Source organism: Ochotona curzoniae, unplaced genomic scaffold (genome assembly GCF_017591425.1).
Source record: "Ochotona curzoniae isolate NIBS_2020 unplaced genomic scaffold, NIBS_Ocur_1.0 contig_66, whole genome shotgun sequence".
NCBI lineage: Eukaryota > Metazoa > Chordata > Mammalia > Lagomorpha > Ochotonidae > Ochotona > Ochotona curzoniae.
In genome coordinates, this window is record NW_024466512.1 from 6701813 (window position 1) to 6726285 (window position 24473).

Sequence of the window (24473 nt, forward strand, 5' to 3'; positions counted from 1 at the left end):
ACTTGGGCGTGATTTGATTAACGTGAAGGATGGCTCAGCTCGCAGGGGCTAAGTGGCTAAGCTACTGGTAGGGACACCCACATCCCGTAAGAGGTGTCTGGGTTCGAATCCTGACTCTACCCCAGTCTCAGCTTCTGTCTGACACATACTCTGGGGGGAGGACCTCTGCTGACGGCCCCGGCAGAGTTTTGAGTTCTGTCAGACCCTAGTTCTGGCCAGCCCCTAGTTGTTGAAAACATTTGGTAAGGGCGCCAGCAGATGGAAGATCTCTCTCTGCTTTTCAAACAAAATTAATTTAGAAGTTTAGAAATATTGCTTTTAACAGTCTGTGGGGACTGTGGAGAAGCAAAGATAGAAAAATCAGTTGGGAGGCTATTCTGTGTCTAGGGAACCGTACTGTGTTCTGAACCGGACTGTCTGGCAAGGGCTTTGGACCTGAAGGACTTGCTGGGGGATTGGGCGTGAGAGTTGAGAAGAAAGGAAGCAAGGCTGACTCGCAGGTTTGGGCCTGGGCAGACCAGGTGAGAGTCCGCTGTGGCTGGGGGACCACGTTGGAATGGGATGGTCTCAGGGTTGACTTACTCTGCCTGAATTTAAATATATGTGAAGTGTAAAGAATAATTTTTAGGGTAACAAACTTTAAGAAGTTTAAATCTGAGTGGAAAAAAATGCATGGATTAATCAGTTTTGGAATAAATTTTTTTTTTCTGCATTTCAAACATTCATTGCTAATGCAAGGGGCAAAAGGGGAAAGCCAGCCTTCAGGAAGCAACCAGAATGCAGGACAGCCTCTTCCTGCTCTCAGACCGAGGTCAAGGTTGGCCTCAGTGTCCAGTGCTCCCGTTCAGCTGGGCAAGTAGGATGAAGTGTGCCAGGATTTACCCACGGACAAGTTAAAACCACTTTGCACATAGATGTGGGCCGTCAGTATGCTGGCAGAGAAGTGGTAGCAGATGGCGGGGTTGCCCTCCAGCTGTTAGGACAATGCGTGTTGGGGGCACATCTAGGGACGCAAAGGAGCTGCAGGTCAGGGATCACAGCAGCATCTTTGTTCCTTGGCTTGCTTGACTTGAGTTTGTGAGATCTGTTGTAAAACGCAGACACTCTGAGAACTCATGGGCCTAGTGAGTAGTAAGAAGGCCCTTTTGGATCTGGTTAACTCTAAGCGCTTTGAATTTCAGAGCAGTTACTTTGCCCAGTAAAGTGTGAAACCTGGAGTCAGGTGCATTTTCTCACCTAACTGGGTTTTCTTTTATTGGTGTTTGGGTGGTTTGATATGGGACTGTATAAACATTTGCCGTCCCGTGGCCTGTGTGGCCGTCGGGGCCGGCCTCAGCTGTGCCTCCGTGTGCTCTTTCGGCAGAGAGGTGGCTCTCACCAGGAAACTGCATGAGAAGACAGCCCAGCTCAGCTATTACTACATGGGCTTCTACATCCATTCCTGTCCCAAGATGAAGTACAAGGTAACATTGGTTTCCACAGTGTCTGTTTCACTATATGAAAATATTTGCAGCTGTTTTTACTGTGTGGCAGTTTGGAAGGAAGGTTGCGTGGGCTAACGGGGAAGTCCCTGCCGCCTGCAGCCTCTCCTTGGCAGTCTGTTGTATTGTGAGTCTTAAGCAGATTTCAGAATTTCCCTTTTCAAGAAAGGTTGTGTGACTCTCCAGAATGAACGTCTCTGTTGTCAAAGCATTGGCTGTACAAAGGGCAGGCAGTGTTCCCGTGCCCAGTCCCTCCGCAGGTACGTTGAGTTGCTTACTGCGTGTGCTGTATTCAGCTATTGTTGCACCCGATGCCACCTCCACCCCTTTGAGTAGTTTGGGACAAATTGAGGATATAATTTTATGTAAAGATGAGGACACTTGCAAAACAACTGTAGTTTCGCCTCCATACCTAAAAAGTACTAAAATCCCAATATCCTAGAGCTAGTTTATGCTTATATTTCTCTAATTATTTTGTGTTTTTTACAGTTACTTTGTTTAATTTAAGACCTAAACTAGGTTGATACGTTATTTTGAGTTGACATGTCTCAGAAATCTTGAGTTCGCAAATCTCCCCTCCTCACCCCCTTGTTTGCAGAGGAATAACACAGAGAACTTGGCTATTGGACTGACTGTGAAACTCATCATGGTTGCAGATTCTCAAGGTTCAGGCTGCGTGGCTGGGGAGGTGATGGCTCCGTGGTCAGAGATGAGGCTTCTGAAGGCAGGGTTGGTTCTGCAGGAGGGTGAGAATACAGGCCCTTGGTGCTTTTGTGTTGATAGTTCGGAAAGTGTGATGTCCTGCTGACATTAAAGAGGGCTTTTTAGTTTTTTTTTTTTTTTTTAATTACCATCACCAAGTAGCTTCATGAGAGTTGGTAAATCTTAGTAAAAATCTAGAAGTCATTACAGATCATTGAAACTTCAGTAGTGTATCATCCCTAACATTGGTGAAAGTTGTTTTTATCTTATATTTAAATCTTTTTACACAGATAACTACTAAACTTAGTTGTCTTCAGAAATTTCCTTTATGCCATTGTTATTAATTGACTTGATAGACATGCATTCTATGCACAAGTAAGGGCATGCTCAAATTTCATTTTGCCCTAAAATACGTACTTGGTACTATTGACTAACATTTTCTTTTCCTAGCTCATTTTTTGTAATTTAGTACAAATGTAAATTGAATTCTAAACTTCAAGATACAAAGCTCAGATATGCAGGCGTTTTAGTGTTCGATGCTCAGGGAGCACTCTGGGACAGTCGTACAGCCCAGCTGGCAGGCGCTGCCTGGCACTGTAGCTGGCTTAAGTCCTGTTTCTGCACACTGGGGTGCGGCTAGTGGGGGCTCAAGTGTCGGGGTTCCTGCCACCCATGTGGGAAGCGAGGTTGAGCTCCTGGCTCCTGGGTTATGCTGACCAGGACCTTCTGTTGTGTGCGCATTTAGGAAATGAACCATCAGATGGGAGAGCTGTCTCAACCTCTGGCTCCCTTTAACGAACCTGAAAAGCAAAGGAAGCTGCCTACCCTACCTGCTAATCCTTGTGGATGTGGTACCTGGACTGCTGTAACCAGTTGCCTCACTTGGCGAGTCCACTGTCACGGCATTGTTCCCGGCTGTTTTTTGCCTAAGCTAAGCTCTGAATTGCTCTCTGGATTGGCCGTTTCATGTTTGTTTGCTTTTCCTTAGTGGCAGTGTTGACTGTAGTTTCATCGTCACTTCAGCCGCACGGAGACTGTTACGTCACACCTTTGCTAACTCTGGTCCAGGCGAAGTGTTTTATATAGTGACTTCCTTGATAGAGTTCTGCTTGGAAATTGTCATCAGCCCATGTGTAGTTGAGGGCTTTACAAAGGCTCCCTGTGCCTTATAGCCTGGCTTAGTCATACCCAACCTAAATGCAGCTGAACTGTGGCTCCTGGGGGTTGTTCTGTTAATTCTGTCTGCATGAGAAGTAGCCCCATTCTCGCTTGGCACTCCTTCATCCATAAGATAACAGCTGCATTGCTATTGGAGATAACATTAGTAAACGTCCTGGAATTGCCTTTCTAGTGGAGAACCTAACGAGAAAGAAAGGAGACCGGTGATGCAGGGGTAAGGCTCCGTGACGTGGACTCTCAGGATGAATGTGTAGGTGAAGGTTGGAGCAACAAATCCACTAGTGGCAGGTTTTAGAATGAGACATAGGAAAACAGAATGCTTTCCTTTTTTTTTTTTCCCAGGATTTATTTGCTTTATTTCAATGAGTTAACAGAGAATCTCTCTCTCTCTCTCTGACACACACACACACACACACACACACACACAAAATATCTCCATCTTCTGGTTCGCTCCGCAGAGAGCTGCAGCAGCAAGGGCTGAACCAGGCCAAAGCCAGGCACTTCTTCCACATCTCCCATGTAGGTGGCACATGGATGTGCCAGAATATGATGTAAATGCCGTGATTCTGTGATGGGTATTCCATGGTATTTACACATGCTCCAGTAGAAGGGACGTGGTAACCTAGGTGTGTGTAACAAGTTGAGCCTGGCACCATGGCTCAGTGGCCAAAATCCTCACCTCCCACGCACTGGGATCCCATATTGGTGCTAGTTAGTGTCCCAGTTGCTCCACTTCCTGTCCAGCTTCCTGCTTGTAGCCAGGGAAAGCAGTGGAGGATGGCCCAAAGCCTTGGGACCCTGAACCCCTGTGGGAGAAGTACAGCTAGTATTTTTTTTTAAGATTTGTTTATTTTTATTGGAAAGTCAAATCCACAGAGAAGTGGAGAGAGATCCTCTGTCCCCTGGTTCACTCCCCTACCTCAATGGCCAAAGCTGAGTCAATCTGAATCAGGAGCAAGGAGCTTCTTCTGAGTCTCCCATGTGGGTGCAGGGTCCCAAGGCTTTGGGCCATCCTCGACTGCTTTCCCAGGCCACAAGCTGGATGGGAAGTGGAGCAGCTGGGGCACAAACCTGTGCCCATGTGGAATCCCAGTGCATGTGAGGTGAGGGTTTTAGGTTGGGGACCGCGCCCAACAGCCAATATTAAACTGGGAGATTGATTTTTCTAATATGTATAACATGCATATAATTATGTGTTTTTTATTTTTAAAACTAGATGTTGGTTTACATATATTTGACTTTATATATTTTGTTTATAATCTGCATCACAGTTTTTTTAGGAAATATTTTTTCAGCTTTAATCAAGGTTTAGTTCCGTGCATAGTGATATTCATGCTATCTATATCATTTTAATTTATTTTCTGTTCTATTGTTGGTATGCTTTTCCTTCTAAAATCATTCCTGTATTTAGTTAATTTTGTATCTCAGAATTTTATTTACAAATTGTGTATTCTATATCTGAAATGTTTGTACTCGCGTGGGATACCTCAGCTCCAGCCTGGAGCAGTGGACAGAGATCTTTCTCTGGCCCTCTGTAGATGTGTTCTGCTTTTCCAACAACAAAAAAATAAGTCTTGTTGGAAAGTTCACATTTGAAGCATTTATTATTTTAGTTTTTTTGAATTAGTGGCACCTAAGTTGTGTAAGCTTTTTAGAAAATTTAATTTGATCTTTTTAAAAACCTTCAAACTTTTAATTTAGTAGATTTTTTTTGGAAAATGTGTTTTCCTGTGCTGAGTTTATTATTTGCATTTTAGACCCCTTCCCATATATTCTAAGACTGATTACATGTGGAAATGAAATATGCACACATGGCATTTAGATGTAGTGTTAAAATTCTCCCCACTGGCTTGTCTCTCCCATTATCGCTGTAAGGCTATTTTGTGATCTGAACGAGGCACTTTGACTCAGTTCCGCCTCCAGACTTGCATTCAGGCCAAAGCAAACAGCAATTTCAGGCTGTCTGCCTGATGGCGTGGCACGGCCAGACATCAGATAGTTTCTGAGATGTCAGGAAAGTAACAAAGGGCTGATTCATCTTGATGAGTCGAAACTCCTCTGTGTGATTATGCTCAGGGCACCCTGGGAATTCTGCAGGCATTCGCCATGGGAAGGTACTTGGCATCACTGTTAGAGAAGCACCCACAGGAAAAAATTAAAAACAGAACCGGGCCCGGCACGGTGGCGCAGTGGTTAAGGTCCTCGCCTTGCACGCGCCGAGACCCCATATGGGCACCGGTTCTAATCCCAGCAGTCCCGCTTCCCATCCAGCTCCCTGCTTGTGGCCCGGGAAAGCAGTTGAGGACGGCCCAAAGCTTTGGGACCCTGCATCCGTGTGGGAGACCCGGAAGAGGCTCCTGGCTTCGGATCGGCATAGCATCGGCCGTTGCACTCACTTGGGGAGTGACTCATCGGACGGAAGATCTTCCTCTCTGTCTCTCCTCTCTGTCTATCCATCTTTCCAATAAAAAATAATAAAAAATAAATCTTAAAAAAAAAAAAAAAACAGAACCAAAACCTGTAGTTGACGGAGCTGCTTCTGCGAAGCTGGGTGCTGCTGGAAGCTCCCAGCATCCAAGCTTTCAGTTCCTGGCCAAACTAAATTAGCCAGTGTGATTTTACTACCTTCTCCAAGCCCAGGGTAGTGCTGTGGGTGCCTGCGGTGGGGGCTTTGCTACTGCCGGACCAGAGGGGATACAGATGGTCTCATGAGCTCCCCACAGCACGGAACAGAGCGCTGGGTGTTTTGATTCAGCATCTGTTTTCTTGATGTCAGAGTTCCAGTTACCACAGAGTAATTTTAATGAGAGGTAAGGGTTTTGTTCATGGGTGATTCTTAGTGCCTCCTGGGAAGTAAAAGGATTCTCATGCTCAACAGTTGTGTCTAGAGTAATCACATGTTATTCCACATACGTTGGAGTCCAGTCCAGGTCCGTGAGAGCCGTCTCTTGCAGCTCCTCAGCCCAAAGGACCAGTTTGAGCTGCTTCACCTGCCTAGACTGTGTGTTAACTCCCACTTTAACTTCAACAACACTGAAGGCATTTAAGAGCCGACATCCCCGCTAATGGCATTGTTTATCCACTCTCTGATAATGTTAGACTGTCCTGAAAGGCTTGGCACATGAATTAATGGTAAATGTTAACCAGAGACTAAAGGTACACTTCTCAAATATATGCCACGTTTTCCCCATTCGTTTTCCTCATGTGTCTCTCCAGTTGAAATAGAAAGCCTGGTAATGGAGCATGATTCCTAACCTTTGGAAAATACTAATGTCTGAGCTCTCTGCAGACCCACTGAGAGAAAGGAAGCTTGCTTCATTGTTATGTAAGCCCACGCTGTGGCATCCAGGCACTGGATGTGTGTGAACAAGTTGGGGTTTCTTTTCCAGACCAAGCTTATGCACCAGTCCCCTGTGGAGTCCTGCGTCGTATCTGTCCTTTATAGCTGGTTCCTGTCCACCATCTCTGACCTCCCACCCGAGCCTGGAGTTAGTTTTACTGTGTTTGGGAGCTCCTCACTGTTAGGCCGTGCCTTTGCAGCCCTGCGTGGTCCACTGGATGTAGCTGTGTGTTGTTAGTGTTTGTGGCGGGCCTACTATGTATATTGTGCTGGACCCGAAACACAAGAGTGATGAGACTGGTTCCTGCCTGTCTCCCTGAGCCAACCGTGCATGATCTGTCGCTGCCCTTGGTGCCCAGCAGGCTAAGGGACAGAGGGCAGCTGCTCCGTGACTTCATGGACGTGCACTGCCCGTGGAGGCAGAGTGGTGAGTGCACAGAGCTGACAGCACTGTTTGAAAGTGTGCTTGGAAAACCTTTGAAGTTCCGTCATGGCAGAATAGCTTGTAGTCCCCATGAATTCGCTGTGCCATATATCTGCATTTTTTAAAAATTAAACCTACTAAATCAATTTATAAGAACAAGATAGTATACTCAATTTTATATAACTTAATATATCAAAAGTAATGTGGCAAAGTGCCCCACAAGATCCTCCCACCTCCTTTGATTCCTAGCAGATTCCAAATTGTGACTTGTAACACTTGTAGCTTGCCTGCTGCTTGTATTTCACTTAGCACTGCACTTCTGTATTGTGGCACTTACCCTGTGGTACGTGTAGCAGTGGTTGTGTTTCATTCTCACTGCCCAGTGTGATACCGTATATAATGAATATGCCACATTTCACGTGGCCATTCTACCACAGATGGTGTTCCAGGATTTTGCTGATGTAAGTAAGTATTTTCTGTCTTTGATGAGCAGACCAACATCCATCTCTTCAATGAGTATAAGCTTTGGTGTGCACTGCCAGTTCATAGGAAACAAGCAGGTTTAATTCCCATATATTTTTTTTAAAGATTGAGGGGCAAGTGTTTGACTCAGTGCTGAGGGTGCCGCAGAGAGTGCCCACATGGCTGCTTGGAAATTCCAGAATATGCAGTTTGAGACGCTGTTTCACTTGCAGTGTGTCTTCCTGCTAACGTATGTTCTGGGAAGGGGTGGATAGCTGCAGCACTTGGCATCCTGCCACACATCTGGGAGACGGGGATGGCGCTGCTGCCTCCGAAGGCCGGCCTTGCCAACCCCCTGCTATTTGGGGCATTTGTAGAATGACCAGAGGATGTAAAATTTCTATCTCTGCCTTTCAAGTAAAGTGAAAATAGATAAAGCAATAAAAATTTCAAAGTGGTTGAACGGATTTACACTTTTAATTCTCTTAAGGGTGTCTTTTGATGAACAAATTCCAAATTTTAGTGTAGTCTCATTTAGTGGTATTTTATGAGACCTTTTGTTTCTTTGCCAAGAAATTTTTGCCTGCCCTACAGCCATGGAAATTTCCTCTTCTATTTTCTTTTAGGCATTTTATGGTTTTACCCTTTACCATTCAATAGTCCATCTGAAATTGAGTTTTGTGGTGTGAACTTAGAGCTGTCGGGATTAGAACTGGCACCTATATGGGATCCTGGTGCGTGCAAGGCAAGGACTTTAGCTGCTAGGTCACCGTGCCAGGCCCGGTTCTCTTTCTTTTCCACCACTTCTTTTCAGTTTGCAAGACTGATCTTACTTTGTTTTCCCTTAAATCTTGCCTGACTCTCCTTGACAGATTGTCTCCATTGCAACTTATGTGCGGACATCAGCGTTTATCTGTCTTATTAGACTGTTTTTTGTTTTGTTTTGTTTTGTTTTGTTTTTTAAAAAATTGTTTGAAAGGCATAGTGAAGAGAAAGAGACTCGCTCTCGCATTGGCTTCCCTTTCCAAATGGCTGCAGCAGCCAGGTCTGGGCCAGGTCAACGCCGGGGCCATGGGACTTCATCCACTTCTACATGCGGGTCAGGGGCCCAGATGCTTGGACCATCCTCTGCTGCCTTCTCTGGCACATCAGCAGGAAACTGGGTTGGAAGTGGAGTAGCCTGGACTTGTCCTGGACCTCTAATATGGGATGCTGCAGTGTAGTTTCCACAGGGCTGCCACCTGTTTTGTTAGATTCTAAAACAATAGAATTTGAGCTCACAGCAGCAATCCTTGGCTTTATAGTGAATGTTCAATATCTCTCGGGATGGGCAGATATGAGTAGCAGGGTTATGAATCATTTGGCCACCAATTAGGGGGAAGTGTGTATCTTTGTCAAATAAAGTGACATTATTTGGCATTTCTACAGAATAAATCTTTCATAGTTTTGGCAGTAATGGTAAAATACAGGATTATTAAAGGACTGTTTCTTTTTAAAGTAATGAGAAAGCCATAGTATTTGAATTGTCAGAAAGATGAACAGTGGAAATACTCTTGCTGTTGCATTTTTCTTCAGTTCCTTTTTAAGCATTGTGAATAGTTGACGTAGAACATTTGTCATTCAGAAGTAACACTCTATAACATATCTGTGACTTGCATCTAAATTAAAAGTTTACATGTAAGTAGGTAAATTTTGAATTATTCCTGTCAGTGCATTTTGTGCTCCTATGACAAAATATGACTGAGTAATTTATAAACGAGAGACACTACCTGGTCCCAGTCCTGGAGACTGACAGGTCCAAGTTCCCCGTACCTGCAGATTTGGCTTTCTGCTTCCGAGATGGTGCCTTGTACACTGTGTCCTCATAGAGTGTAAGGGCCGCGGGAACAAGTGTCTCATGTGCTGCAAGAGTCCTTGGAGGGCCCTGATAGGCTCCTGGGAGGGTACCACAGTGAGGGGTAGCTTTGAGGCTGTCCTGGGGCTCAGAGCATCAAATTAAGTAAGGGCCATTTTATGTCAGACCTTTTCTACGGAGTCGTGATAAAACTTGAATAACCAGCTAATGTCAACTTGCATACCTAATCGCCATGCTAACAAAATGCCAATGATTTGTTTTCTGAGCCAACAGGTTAGCCTGCTGGATGGCAGGGAGATGAGAGAGCAGGCCACTCCTCCTTGGTTCTCAGTTGGGCACAGTGCTGCTCTCCTCCCCCTGGATCCAGAGGTAGTTTGATTTGCTGTGACTGGGGCACTGGCCCTGGAGTGTGTGTGTTACTGGCGTCTTGGACAGAGGGCAGGGATTCTGCCCAGCAGCTTGCAGTGCCCAGGATGTGTCTGGCTCAAATGGCAGCTGGGTTGATGTTTGGAGATGCTGCTTCAGGACTTCCAGACCTGCTGTGGGCATCTGTGGGGCTTTCCTGTCACAGAGCTGCTCTGGTTAATTTGAGTCTTCCTGTCAAAAAGGAATTCACAGGAAGATGAATTTTGAGCTCACAGTAACAACCTTTAAATAAATTGTCCTGTACGGCCCACTAGAGACCAGTTTCTTGTCAGTAACGCATGACCCCAGGCAGCCATCAACTCATTGATGCCTGTAAGGCTGCCTTAGATTTTCTTTGGTGTGAAATCCCAGCTTGTTAGCTTAAAGGCACTTCATGTTTCGGTAGAGTGAGATATATCCACACTTCTGGATGTTTTTCCAAAGCAGCAGCCGTAACAGCAAAGGTTAGAATTCCCAAGATATGTTCTAAATCATAATTTTCCGTGTGATATTAAAAAAAAAAAATTTGGCAGCATCTCAGTATCTAAATGCTTTGGACTAATTTCACTCGCACCCAGATTCAGTCCATTGTTTCCAGCACAGAGCTCCGTGCTGGCACATGCGTTTTAGGACGGGAAGCTGTGTCACTCGAGCTTCACCCACATGCTCTCATGTCCCTGCCAAGTGTGGGGAGGTCTGAGTTGTGCTAGAGAAGTGCAGTGTTCCACTTCCGTTTGCTCTCACTCAGTATTGGCTGTGATGTTGTCTGTAGTTCTCCCTGGCCCCCGGCTCAGGACACACCACCACAGCTGAGTTCTTTTCTCCATCTTGCATCTACATTTCTCTGTTATAACATCTTCATCCTTTTCTGTGAAAAGTAAACAGCTGTGTGATCATTGCAAGCTGACTGCTTTGAAGCACCTGTCTAAATTTGTAGCGTTAGGGAGCCTCGTGGGCCTGGCCAACGGAGCTGAGAGGTGGGCGGGCAGCCCAGCCTCCGCTGCCAGGTGACCTGCAGCCCCCAGCGCTGCTCTCATCCTGCAGCAGCATCCGGGGCCGTTTCCGCAGTGAGGGTTGTCCTGGTGCCTTCGCTGCCCTTCGATGCTCCTCTTTCCTGGTGGGCACCTCCTGCCATCTGTGCCTCTGTTCCTCACCGCTGGACCGCACTGTTCCATCTGACTCACTTTTGTCAGTGTTTTCGACATCCTTTCAGCCAGTGTGTGTGTTTGAGTGTGTGCCTAGTGGGTTTGTAACTTGAAATTAATCTGCAGCCTACAGCGTGGTTTACAGCAGTCCTTCCATTTCTTTGTGTCATGTTTGCCCTCTATGGGCAGTCCCTGTCTGCCATGCCCACATCCCTGTTTGAGGGAAATCACTGTTCCCCTGGTGAAGAAAATGAGTTTAGGTCGGCATGCTTGTACTTCTCCAGGGACCTGTGTCTGACCCAGAGACCAGTGAGTCTGGGATAGATCAACAGCCTTCCATGCTCCTAATTGAAGCTTTGCCCAGTGAAAAAGGGTGACCAAACCAACTGGACTGCCTCTCTTAAGGGAGTTTGGGTATCGTTTTAAGGGGATTGAGTATGTGGGGAGGCGCAGTGGTCTATGTGTTCATTCAGAGAGCTGCCCACAGGAGCAGTAAGAAGGGGCCTGGGCAGGCCTGGCCTGGTGGTGTAGTGGTTACAGTCCTCACCTTGCATGCGCCAAGACCCCATATGGGCGCCGGTTCATAGCCCAGCTATGCCACCTCCCATCCAGCTCCCTGCTTGTGGCCTGGGAAAGCAGTTGAAGATGGCCCAAAGCATTGGGACCCTGCATCTGTGTGGGAGACCCAGAAGATGATCCAGGCTCCCAGCTTCAGATTGGCACAGCACTGGCCATTGTGGCCACTTGGGAAGTGAATGGTCAGATGGAAGATCTTCCTCTCTGTCTTTCTTCCTCTCTGTATATGTGACTTTCCAATAAAAAATGAAAATAAATCTTGAAATAAATAAAGAAAGGGCCTGGGCTTCATAAACATGGATGCATCAAGTTTGCAGTTGCTCACACACTTTTGAGTATAAGCAGGTTTATCTTGGGGACAGAATCCACAAGCTTCTTTCATCTGATTTCAGAGGTTCTGTGAATCAAAAGGTAATAGGATGAGAGAGCAGTAAGCTGGTAGCAGGAGCGGAAGCAGAGTGAGGAGCAGATGAAACAGACTGGCTTCCTGCTGGAGTGCACACACAGTCTCCATCACACCTGCTGGCTGGGTCTTCATGCTGGTGGCTTATCCACAAGGCTCTGTCTGGGCCGGTTGCCCCTCGTTTCCTTACGACCCCTACCATGTCCTGTTCACCTCTGCTGTTAGCATGAGGGATCGCCTATGTACACTTCTGTGTCTCAGAGAATCACTCTAATAACATGGCCTAGCAGTATCCTTGTCTGTTAAGGAGAGGAACAGTTGTGCTCGGGATTCTGTGGCAACATGCTGGTGAATGAGATAAAGACTGGTAAAATAGTCCGGAGCGAAAGGAACTGCTACTTGTTCATTTTTCCCAAACACTAAAACATTTTATCTTCTGTTTTTATAGAGATGTTGTGTGGTAATGTAGGATTGCAGAGAGAGGTTGGTGGGCCAGTTTGTGTCCAGGCTTGATTACATATTGAGGGAGGTAAATGCTACATTAATACAACAAAGTGAAACTGATGTGAACAGATGTTAGAGAATATTGTTTGAAATTTTGAAACAGATGATTCAAGTTGAAGATTATGTTCTCCCAAGGATTTTGAAAAGCAAAATCAGTGACAGGCAGGATGTTGCTTGTCGAGAACGAGGCTGGCCGTCCGAGCCTCAGAGCCTCAGTCTGGGAGGACTGAGGCCAGTGTGGTTGGAGCTGTTAGGTTTGTTGCTTCCCCTTGTTGATTAGCCTTTGCTTTGCTCCTGCCCTTCCCTTGTGTTTTGGGTAAACTGAGGAGAAATTGCAGAGCCGTTTCTCTGGCGCCTGTCGCCTCTGCTGTCGGCCTGGAGCCCCGTCCCCTGTGGTCCCACGGTGGGCTCGGAGCGAGGGCTGTGGAGAGGAGCTCTCTGCTCTCCCTGTGCCCTGCTCGCCCAGTCCCCTGCAGCACTGCAGGACTGAGCTGCTCTGGTTTCACAAGGAAAACAGGGCAATGGACCTAAAACCTCGGAAGAGTCTACGTGATATTTTTATTGCCTTAATTCAGATTAACTGTAATAGATTATGAGCAGGGGCTTGGTTGAACTCTTTTTGGGGGTCAGCTTAGATCGCTGGGTCTTGCACAGGAGTCTGATAAGCAGTTACGGCTGTTTGTTGAGTGTGGGATTAATTCATGCTGTATTAACCTAGCTCCTCGTGGGAAAGCTGGCTCGTTCCACACACCGCCCAAAGCCTTCAACTAGGGCTCCATTGCAAATACTCATGTGGTAGCCCTTCTTTTATTTACTTGGAAATACTTTCAAGCTTTTGGAAGAGTTGCAAGAATAAAAATGGTACCAAAAAATGCCTGAATACCCTTTTCTCAGAGCCACCTTTTGGTGACATTTTACCGCATTTGCTGTGTTTCTTGTTGATTCTCCCTCCACCTTGGCTGTTTATATAAATAGGTATGCATATGTTTATACATATTACATGGATGTGTACGTGTAAATGCACAGTAGTTTTTGAATCATTTGGAAGTGAGCTGAGTGTACAGCGGTCTTTATTCCAGAACACTTTGTACTTGTCACACATGCAGGTATTCTATTAGGAAGCGCGTTGCAGTTACCGTTCCTGTAGATTTAGTTTCGGTGCTTTCATCTCCTGGCTGTGCTCTAGTTTTCTCATTTGAACCACAGTGTCTGTAACAGCTAGTGGTGGGTTTTCTTTTTTTTTTTTTTTTTTTAAAGATTTATTTTTATTATTTTTTCATTGGAAAGGCGGATATACAGAGAGGAGAGACAGAGAGGAAGATCTTCCGTCCGATGATTCACTCCCCAAGTGAGCGCAACGGGCCGATACTATGCCGATCCAAAGCCAGGAGCCTCTTCCGGGTCTCCCACGCGGGTGCAGGTTCCCAAAGCCTTAGGCCGTCCTCGACTGCTTTCCCGGACCACAGGCAGGGAGCTGGAAGGGAAGCGGGGCTGCCGGGATAGAACTGGCGCCCATATGGGATCCCGGGCGTGCTAGGCGAGGACCTTTAACCACTTGCGCCACCGCGCCGGGCCCAGGTGGGTTTTCTTTTAAAATACATTTCAAAACTTGGAGTTAACCACCGAATGTGAAGAGATTTTGATTCAGGGAGGAAGATGATATTGGTGCTTCAGTTCTCCTCATCTTCTTTAATATTCCAGAAGAGCTTGCTCTTGGGGGATCATGTAAGTTACCCCCAACAGTTGAGAACTTGGATTTCAACTTCACGATTGCTTGTCAAGGAAAGAGAAAGGAGCTTCAGAGTAACTCGGACTCCTCTGTAGGTGAGTGTTCTGCCCGAGCACACACCTGGGACAGAGCTGTCCTGTCGGGAATGTGCAGAGCTCGTTCTGTGGGCTTTGCTGCTTCCCTGGGCTTGGACTGTCCTCCCAGTGCGTGCAGGGGAGACTGGCCAGTGTGGAGCTTTGCTGGCCTCCCAGCTGGTCACTGGCCTGTGGTGCGTTCTCTCCCTGCAGCCACCCTCTCTCATCTCCACAGCCCTCTGCTGGCTGTGGACGGCCTGTCCTAGACCCTTTCCGCCTCTTTCAGTCTCCCTTTCTCAGTAAAAACCCTGGAGGTCAAAATTATCTTCCTGACAATAATGCTAAGATGTTATTTGCTCTTTTCACAACTGCTGTTTGTGAATGATTATATGAAAGGATTAGGGTGGAAAACTGCTGACACAATGGCTGCAGGTACTACGAGGGATAAAAGACCACTTTTACTTCAGAATGTCCTTGATGAAGCAGCAAAATCGTTTTATTTAAAGCATGTGTGGATTTTATCCATTTTCTATGATGAATTTCATAGTTTGAATGGAGTGCTTCTTCTGTGGACTGACCTGGAGAAGCATGTGTGCGGGCGGGGCTGTGCCAGCCGCTCTTCCTGCTGCACGTGTGTGCGGGCGGGGCTGCTGGCCACTCTGCCCATTGCACGTGTGTGCAGGCGGGGCTGCTGGCCACTCTGCCCATTGCACGTGTGTGCAGGCGGGGCTGTGCCAGCCGCTCTTCCTGCTGCACGTGTGTGCGGGCGGGGCTGTGCCAGCAGCTCTGCCCATTGCACGTGTGTGTGTGCGGGCGGGGCTGCTGGCCACTCTGCCCATTGCATGTGTGTGCAGGCGGGGCTGCGCCAGCCGCTCTTCCTGCTGCATGTGTGTGCGGGCAGGGCTGCTGGCCACTCTGCCCATTGCACGCGTGTGCGGGTGGGGCTGCGCCAGCTGCCCTTTGCATTTGATGCTTTTTTTTTTTACTTGGAAAAACTGACATACGTGATGATAATAATATCTTTTTATAATACGGTTCTCTGAGATTTTTTTACCCCTCTCCGATCCCCTCCCTGTCACTGATTCCCCTATATTATTACTATAGTTTAGTTCTTCGTTGAACATTTGTGTGTCCATCATTGTGGTCATGGACAATGGCGGAGTCCAGCATCCTATTTGCAAGATACAGTAAACAGCTTCATTGAGAATCCATCTTTGATGTGGAAGTAGAGATGCATACCGTATTGTATCCTCACATCTCGATATGATAGTCTCCATTACACAGTTACTATACATCCCCTTAAAAGCCACAACACAAAATCAGCAACAGGAAGAAAAGTAGAAATGTACAATGGCATGAAGTTAACATACAATGCTACAGCTCATAAGGGATTGACAAATTAACTCAAAATGCAAGATATAGCAAAATATTTTGCTGAATGTACTATATAGTAGAAAATCATATAACTTCAAATTCCACGTTGTGAACAATCTTTAAGAAACTACTTGTGGGAATTCAGATTTGTATAGAAGTAGAATCTTTGAAGTTATATGAAAGGCTATTAAAGTCCTCCGTTTTCTAACCATCTGTATGAAACCTAATTTTCTTCCTACGGTCAGCTGAAACCTTGCGTGGTAACAGATTACACACAAAAGCAAATGAAAGAGCCCCCCATCCTCTACTGGGCCAGACAGTAAAAGAGAAAGTTTCTTAATTCCTTGACTCAGAAGTTTTTAGTTTGGTACCAAGGTTGAGTTTATTAAAACAAACTTTTGTTTGTTATAATTTTGGATCTCCAGGAAAGTTAGAGAGACAGTGCGGATGCTTCTTAGTGACGCCCCTCAGCCCAGCTGTGGATGCCCCGAGGGTTGGCATGTTGTCCTTCACTGGCACATTGGTGTGTGACTGCTTGCTCAGCGCCAGACTGCTCGGGTTTCACAGACTTTTCCATTCATGTCCTGTGTGTTTCTTGGCCCTATCCAGGACCCTTCGTTGTGTGTAGTTGTCCTGTCTCCCTCATCTCTGGCATTTTCTCAGGCTTTCTTTGTTCTGTTGTTTTACATGACAGACTGTAGCCCTTTCTGGGGTCTTCAGATTTTTTTTTTTCTCATGGCTAGACTATTGTATGGGTTTTTTTTTTAATAATACAGTCGTGGTGTGACATGCCCCCCTTCCAGCATCCTTTCAAAACCCACACGGGTGCCACATGATGTCACGACCAGTGGTAAGCATGCGTGGGTTAAGTTTTGCTTACCAGTTTCTCCACTACAAAGTTACTGGTAGCTTCTTTGCATGCTCTGCTCTTTGAGTGCATGTCACTTGGCTCAGTCCATCCTCCATCCAGTGGTGGGATGTGCAGCTCTGCCTCTTAGGAAGTGAGTATCCACCTTTAAATGGACAATACGCCTCTCATCTCCCTTATTCGTTCGTATCATGCCTATGGGTTTGTAGATTCTTCTCTTACACTCCGTGTGGCATTCCAGTGGTGTGTGACATATTTTGTTTCCCCATTGCATCCCTGTATGCAGACGTTGTTTCTAGGGGTGTTCTTGGATGACCAAAACAACCTGATCCCTCGGTGGCGACCCCGGAGTCTGTGTGAGCATCTGTGTTTTCCGTTTTCCGCCAGGAGTGGCTGCTGTCCTGGGCTCGCTGCTCCGAGGCCCCCGTGGAGCGGCTGTGGAGTGTGTTACTTGCTCGAAGACCAGACAGTGCTGTTTTCCCAAGTAGAATATGTCAGTGAAACTTCTTCTAAAATTCCTTCTACTAGTAGAAATTGTGCTGTTTCTGAGGATTATTGAAGTTCATGAGAGGAGTAACTTGTACAAATAGAGAATTACCTTCTTTGAAACAATTATTTCTTTTGTTTGCCTTTTTTTTTTTTTTTTAAGCTTGAAAGTCAGATTTACAGAGAGGAAGAGTCAAAGAGAAAGATCTTCTGTCCACTGGTTACTCCTCCAGTGGCCGCAATGGCTGGAGCTGAGCCAATTGGAAGCCAAGGAGCCAGGAGCTTCCTCCAGGTCTCCCATGCAGGTTCAGGGTCCCAAGGCTTTGGGCTCTCCTCCACTACTTTCCCAGGTCACATGCAGGGAGCTGGATGGGAAGTGGGGCCGCCAGGACTCGAAACAGCGCTTACATGGGATCCTGACATGTGCACCGCAAGGATCTCAGCTACTACTGCTGCACTGGGCCCTCTATTTGCCATTTTAAAAAGATTCAAGTGTAATTTCTTTTCTAGAATTAGGTGGTAAATTAAATGATATTAGGAATTAAAACTGCCTGTGGTGCTCCCACCCAAGGCTCATCCTGTTGATTTTCGTTGTAACTCCACAGGTTTTGTCAATGTGGTGACCATCGTGTCATGTTCACTATAGTCATAAGATTCTTTCCTACCTCTGCCGTGTGTTTTCTGAAATCTGTTGTATACATGTGATTTCAAAAGATTGTAAATGTTCTAACCTAAGGAAGTATCACAATTAAGGGCATTGTACTATTTTATTTCAATAATGTGACAAGAATCTTTTTGTATTTATTTCTGAGACATTACGTAAAATTGGTTCTTTTGTAATTTATACATTCACATGAAATGTAAAGAATGTTCTTTTTTACGTGGGAAATTTTCTTCCCAGGAGATTGGAGAGAAATCCCAAACTAAAGCAACATAAAATTAAACTGGCAAAATACAAACTGGCAAATACACCAGCACAAAACAAGAGTACTTCCCGTTTGGAAAAGATAAGCAGTTGATTTCCAGTTTTCATTTTAATGTTTCTCTTAAATGTTTTTATATTGAAAAATCTCTTACCTTAACTGCCTTCTGTCCTTTTTGTATACTGATAGAAGTGTATTTTTTGTGTCCTAACTAAGGTTCTGGGAGGCTCAGCACCAGCACTGCCCGTGGCTGGTGGCCACTTTAATTTCGGTTGAGAGCTAAAAGGTCACTTTTGTTCTCTCAGTATTTCCCAAGCTCAGTTGGCATGTTCTCAGGAGGATTGTAAGGGAAGTTGCAAACCTCAGCCCCTTTGTAACAAGGGCAAGGGAGGGGAGTGAAAAGGGCTAGTCTTCTTAAGACAGCTTGGCAAGAAGGAGGAGAAATACCCACAATCGTATCAAAATGAATGTTTTTGCTTGCCTCAGCTTTATTTTCTCTCAGACGTCTACACTAAAGCTCATGGCTCTGACCTGACTTTATCCCGTGTGTGCCTCGTGGGGTCACCTAATGCTTCTACAGCGTGCCCTTGCTGCTCTGGCTCTCTGCCTGAGACGTGAGGCCTTGAGCACCGTGTGGTGGTTGTGCCTCTGGTCCTGGTGCCTGGAGCCTCCAGGTTCACCTCTGGAGTCTTCCGGTCCATAAACCGCACCCTGGGTCAGGCATGGCAGTCTGAATACTGAGCCTTGTGGCTGGTCGCCTGCCTTTTAGTGCATCTGTATACCTGTTTTCATCTGTGTGTGTGTGTGTTTTTAAGAGTTACTTGTTTTTATTGGAAAGATTTAGAAAGAGAAGGAGATATGGAGAAAGATTTTCCATCCACTGGTTCACTCCCCAAGTGGCTTCAATGGCTGGAGCTGAGCTGATGCAAAGCCAGGAGCTTCTTCAGGTCTCCCATACAGGTGTGCAGGGTTCCAAGGTGCCAGTGCAGCCTCCGCTGCTTCCTCAGCCTTAACCAGGGAGCTGGATGAGTTATAAAGTAATTATTACTGAATTAGTTGTAGACAAGATAGCTAAAAGAGTTTTGGGTTTAAAAATCAGTAAAAATGTCCAGTGCTTATGAATATTCCCAAGTGTCCAAGGTCTCAGTGCACTAAAAGTCCCAGTGATGTGAGCCTCCAGAGCAAGCCTGGTCCTCAAGCCGAGCCCAGACAGTTCAGGTGTGGCTCTGTTGTGACTGGACGCATGTAGGATGTGTGTCTTCCCACACATTGTGTTAACGCAGCACCTCTGGTACTGTTTGCAGAGAAGCACAGGCTAGCTGTGATGAAAGAGGTTAGATGACTGGAAGGCTTCCGTGTCTGCATGCCAGTGGGATCTAAGAGTTTCCTGGGGAAAGCCGCGTGCGGTGACACCTGCGCAGTCGCCCCTTCAGTGCCAGCCAGCAAGCCTGGGTAATGTCCTCTCTCCAGCACTGCTGGATCTGGCAGTGTGGCCGTTGCCCAGTCCCACGCCGTGTCCGATGGGCTGAGTTCTGACCTTGCCTGGACCGCATGCATGTGTTTTCCACAAGTTCCTCTAAATGACTTGCCCTGATTGATAGATGAAGTTGCCATTTCTGGCAGCAGCTGTAAAAAAATGATCATTTTACACATTTAGTTTGGTAAACATGATAAATATTGTAATATCCTTAAATTAGGAATGGTAAGAATTTTTGTGTGATTTTATTATTTTTTTTAATTTTCCTTTTTCTTTTTCTTTTTTTTTTTTTTGAAAGATTTATTTATTCTTATTACAAAGTCAGATATCCAGAGAGGAGGAGATAGAAAGATCTTCCGTCCGATGGTTCACTCCCCAAGTGACCGCAACGGCCGGCACTGTGCCGATCTGAAGCCTGGAGCCAGGAACGTCCTCCAGGTCTCCCACACGGTGCAGGGTCCCAAGGCTTTGTGCCGTCCTCGGCTGCTTTCCCAGGCCACAAGCAGGGAGCTGGAAGGGAAGTGGAGCTGCTGGGATTAGAACCGGCGCCCATATGGGATCCTGGCGCATTCAAGGCAAGGACTCTAGCTGCTAGGCCACACTGCCGGACCCTAATTTTTATTTTTCAAAATAACAGTTCTATAGGCACAGAGATTTCCCTTTCCGCCCTCCCCACTGCCCCTTCCCGATAGTTAGAGTCCCCCGGCCCCAGGTTGGTTTGCTTGTTTGAAAGTCAACGTTAGAGGGAAAGACCAATCTTCATCCATGATTGATTCCCAAAGTAACTGCAACAGTCAAGGCTGGGCCAAGCAGGAGCCCAGAGCTTCATCCAGCTGTTCTACCTGAGTGACAGGTGTGCGAACGTTTGGGCCATCTGCTGCTTTTCCAAGGTCGCTAACAAAGATGCAGACCAGAAGTGGAACAGCTGGGAGGTGAATCCGCGCGCGCCCGTGGTGTCATCCCCAGAGGCCCTTTGAGGTGTGCTGTGGGCGTGTGCATGGTCCTTAATGTCACTAGGTAAATGCACTGCAGCTCCGTTGTCTTTGAACGTGGCAGTTTCTATCCTGGCAGTCTGAACAGGATCAGGCATGGCACACTTCAGACCCCGCATGCCATGTGGTTGCCAGTGTAGCAGAGCTGCCAGTGTCCCCAGGGGGCATGGCTAGATTCCAGCGGGATTGCATTGACTAGGAGTTTGCACGGTTTATAATCTGTCATAAAATATTTTCTTTTCCACCATTGTTGGTTTTAGACCTTCTGTAGATGATGATATTGGACCCAAAGGCCATTACTATCGTGCCGTGATTGCAGGTCTCCTAGTGCCGTTTTGTTGCAGTATTGGAGCGGTATTCAACTTGCTCATTTGGTAAAGTGGCCTCTACCAGATTCTCCCTTATAAAACTGCTTTGTTTTCCTTTGCAAAGGCAAGTTGTCCGTGAATGGATTTTTTTAAAGCTGTAGTTATTTTGATTTGAAAGGCAGATTTACAGAGAGATGGTGTGAGAGCAATCGATCTTCAGTTTGTTAGTTCGCTCCTCAGTTGGGTGCAGTCTCCAGAGCTGAGCTGGTCCGAAGCCAGAAGCTTCTTCCTGCCAACCCAAGCTGGACTCCCCTCCCATGAGGGTGCAGGGACCCCAGAACTTGAGCCACCTTCCATTGCTTTCCCACGCAACAAGCGGGGTACATTGGAAGTGAGCAGTACAAACACAAACCAGTGTCCAAGTGGGACCCTGCAGGCTGAGGATGAGCTTGCTGTGCTACTGTGCCTCATGAGTGGATATTTAAGTCAGTGATGGACAAATCTCCCATGTACTGGTTCACTCTCTGAATTCCTGTCACAGCCTGGGCTGGACCAGAATAAAACCAGGAACCACAGACTCAGTCCTGGCCTCTTGAGTGCCAAGGATATACCCCCATCACCCAACAGCTGCTTAGGAGGACATTGTAACCCTACAAGGTCAGGGAGCACAGGATTACAGTTGATTGGACAATATTTGTAGGATAAACAACTGAATGGGTGCCTTTTGTGTGACTGATTGGATATCCTTTGCATGAGAACAACCGAATGGCTACCTTTTGTATACGTGATGGGATATCATTTGTATGAGAACAGTTGAGTGGAAAGTATTTGTATGAGAACACTTGGTGGAATATACAAGACAAAAGGACTTCCAAACAAAAGCATAGAAACAGTTGATGGGTTTGTTGATGAGCTAAATACCTCCACCCTTATCCCATAAAACCCTCAGTGTATTAAGTCTGTTGCCACTAATAAACTTGGGCTATTGATCATCAGTGTAGTCCTTGTGCGTTATTATCCTCCGTGCACCAAGTCCATCGCTGCAGGACAGTGACACTGCTGCCTCGAAGAGTGTGCACTGGCAGTGAGCTGGAACTGGGGAGTCCAGCTTGGGTTGGCAAAGTACTGCACCAAAAGCCTGCCCCGGCACCAACAAACAAGAAATGTGGAAAGCTTGACTCTGCGATTCCTTTCAAACAGCTCAAATGCAAATAAGCAAGCATCTTCTTCATGAAAAGCTGTGAATTTTAAATACATTTCCTTATAGTGTTTGAACAGTTTAAGTTGTCATTTACCAGAAGAAAGACCTAGTTCCCAAAGATGAAAGAGCTGAAATCACAATTGATTTCTGACGTCATTATATGTACATTCTTGATATTCTTCAGTAATCTTTAAATATAAAATGAAGGTGAAACTCCTTATGCTTTATAATTGTGGAGGTTAATGAGGTAAGGTAGTTAGTGGGGTACTTGGCTCCCAGCAACTCAGATCTATATGAAATTTGTAAGTTCAAGTTATAGAAAGGAAAACTATTTTTCATTTTTATTCTAATTTAATGCTCACCGTGCATTTACTTAATGTTTAAGCTACTTTTTTTTTTTTTTTTAAAGATTTATTTTTATTATTTTCTCATTGGAAAGGCGGATATACAGAGAGGAGAGACAGAGAGGAAGATCTTCCATCCGATGATTCACTCCCCAAGTGAGCGCAACGGGCCGATACTATGCCGATCCGAAGCCAGGAGCCTCTTCCGGGTCTCCCACGCAGGTGCAGGGTCCCAAAGCCTTGGGCCGTCCTCGACTGCTTTCCCGGGCCACAGGCAGGGAGCTGGAAGGGAAGCGGGGCTGCCGGGATTAGAACCAGCGCCCATATGGGATCCCGGGCGTGCTAGGCGAGGACCTTAACCACTTGCGCCACCGCGCCGGGCCCTTAAGCTACTTTTATATGCCCTCAGTTCAGGCTAGGAATAGTGCCAAGTGGTTTGGGAAGCACCTGTGGAATTCTGTCTCGTGGGAGTCTTTGCCTCTCTGGGGTGAGTGCTGCTTGCTGTTAGCACAGGGAAGGAAAAAACCACCAGACTCTCCCTCATCACATTGCGTGTCCCTGTGACCCACCCAAGTTCAATGCCATGGTGCAAGTTTGGTTTACTTAGTAATTTTCAACTCCATTGCTCACAAATACACAGCAGCATCTGAGGGTAGTTACAACTCCTCTGGCACGTGGTCTCTGTCTTGGGCCGCTGGGCTGTGCGGAAGCGTGCAAGAGACAGTTGCAACAGACTCCCAGTGGCCAGCTGTGTGCAGTGGGCTGCAGGAAGGATCACTGCAATGGGTTGAAATCTGTTAGATACCTTGCAGCCTGTGTGTTCGTAGAGCTGCACAGGAAGTGTGTGTGTGCTGGGAGTGTGTGCTGTGTGCCCCGCCGTGGGGACACATGGCCCGGGCGGCCACAGCGTCAGCACGCCCAGCACCCCGACTTGCACACGTCTCTCTCTGACCAACACTGTGATTTCAGGTTCTTTATCAGCGTAACTTGTCAAAATTTTACTTTCCCTCATTGGAAGTCGTAGAGCTCAGCTTCAGTTTTATTTATGGTATTTCCAAAGAGTTCTCATGTGATCAACTGACAGTCATGCTCTTTGATTTATCCGGATTGTTACTGGATGGAAAGGTGATGATTACTCTTTAAAATTTTAAGAAAATGCACTTTTTTAGTATGAAGTCCAAAATCTGTGCTGTAACAGAATAAGTTCTTTTCATGATGTAACTGCTGGAAGTATTCTCTTCACATGCATGTTTTAGAGTGAAGTCCTTTATTTTATCTACATAAAGGGGAACAAATTTCATGTATTTCATATGTATGTTTTATAAGCATAGTGCTACTTTCCACCCTATACTACTTCCTCTTCCTTTTTAAATTGTCCTTAATTTTTGTAGAGACACATTTTGCTTTTCCTTATAATTAAAAGCTTAATCCTCTGCTAAATGCAGAATTCAACAAGTAGTAGGTAGAAAAATTGCTGTTCGAGAGTAGTATAGATGAGGGCTAGAAAGAATCAAACAGCTCAGTTTTGTTTGCGCACACTGCATTCTTTCTGTACTCTGGTTATTACCACAAATCAGGGGATGCATGTTTGTCTTTTGGGGACCAGCTTATTTCACTAATGCTCTGCAATTGCATCCAATTTTTTTTTTTTTTTGCAAGTGTCATGATTTTGTTCATTTTATGGCTGAGTGATATTCCATCGTGTGTATATACCACAGTTTCTTTGTTCAGCCATCAGTGGCTGGCCTTTGGGGTGACTCCGTCTCTCTCAGCCATGGTGGCCTCTGACTTGGGAATGCAGAGACCTCTTTCCTGTGTGTGAAACACACACGGAATGGCTGGGTCCCGTGGTAGGACGTTTGCAGCTTCTCAGGCAGCCCCGCTGTCTTCCATGGTACTTGTACTAGTTTACATTTCCACCCACAGTGGATCGACGTACTTCCCCTACTGCCTTGCCCACATTTGTGATGACATGATTTCTGCCTGATGGCCGTTCTAACTGGGAAGAGCTGAAGCCTGCTGTGGTTTTACTCGCATTTTCCTGATGGCCAATGAGCCTGAGCATCGTCTCGTGCGTCCGTTGGCCATGGGCACTTCCTCCTCTGAATTTGCCTGCCTGCATGTCCTTTGCTTATTTCTTACCTAGATTGGTTGTTGTTGAATTTCTTGAATTCCTTATACATCCTGAATATTAATCCTTCATCAGCTGTATAATTTTCAA

At 46.1% G+C, this 24473-nt stretch overlaps 1 protein-coding gene and 1 long non-coding RNA gene across 5 annotated transcripts in view; both read left to right on the plus strand.

Annotated features, from left to right (window-relative positions):
* ATE1 (arginyltransferase 1) overlaps window positions 1-24473 on the plus strand; it is a 115418-nt gene that overhangs the window by 52684 nt on the left and 38261 nt on the right. For all 4 annotated transcript variants that reach the window (XM_040991997.1, XM_040991996.1, XM_040991994.1 and 1 more), the window contains exon 10: window positions 1364-1463. In XM_040991997.1, coding sequence (XP_040847931.1) covers window positions 1364-1463 — 100 coding nt within the window. The remainder of the gene's footprint in view (window positions 1-1363; window positions 1464-24473) is intronic.
* On the plus strand, window positions 13548-14826 carry LOC121164094. The gene is made up of 2 exons (XR_005885012.1): window positions 13548-13700; window positions 14055-14826. It is a non-coding gene; the product is annotated as an uncharacterized LOC121164094 (long non-coding RNA).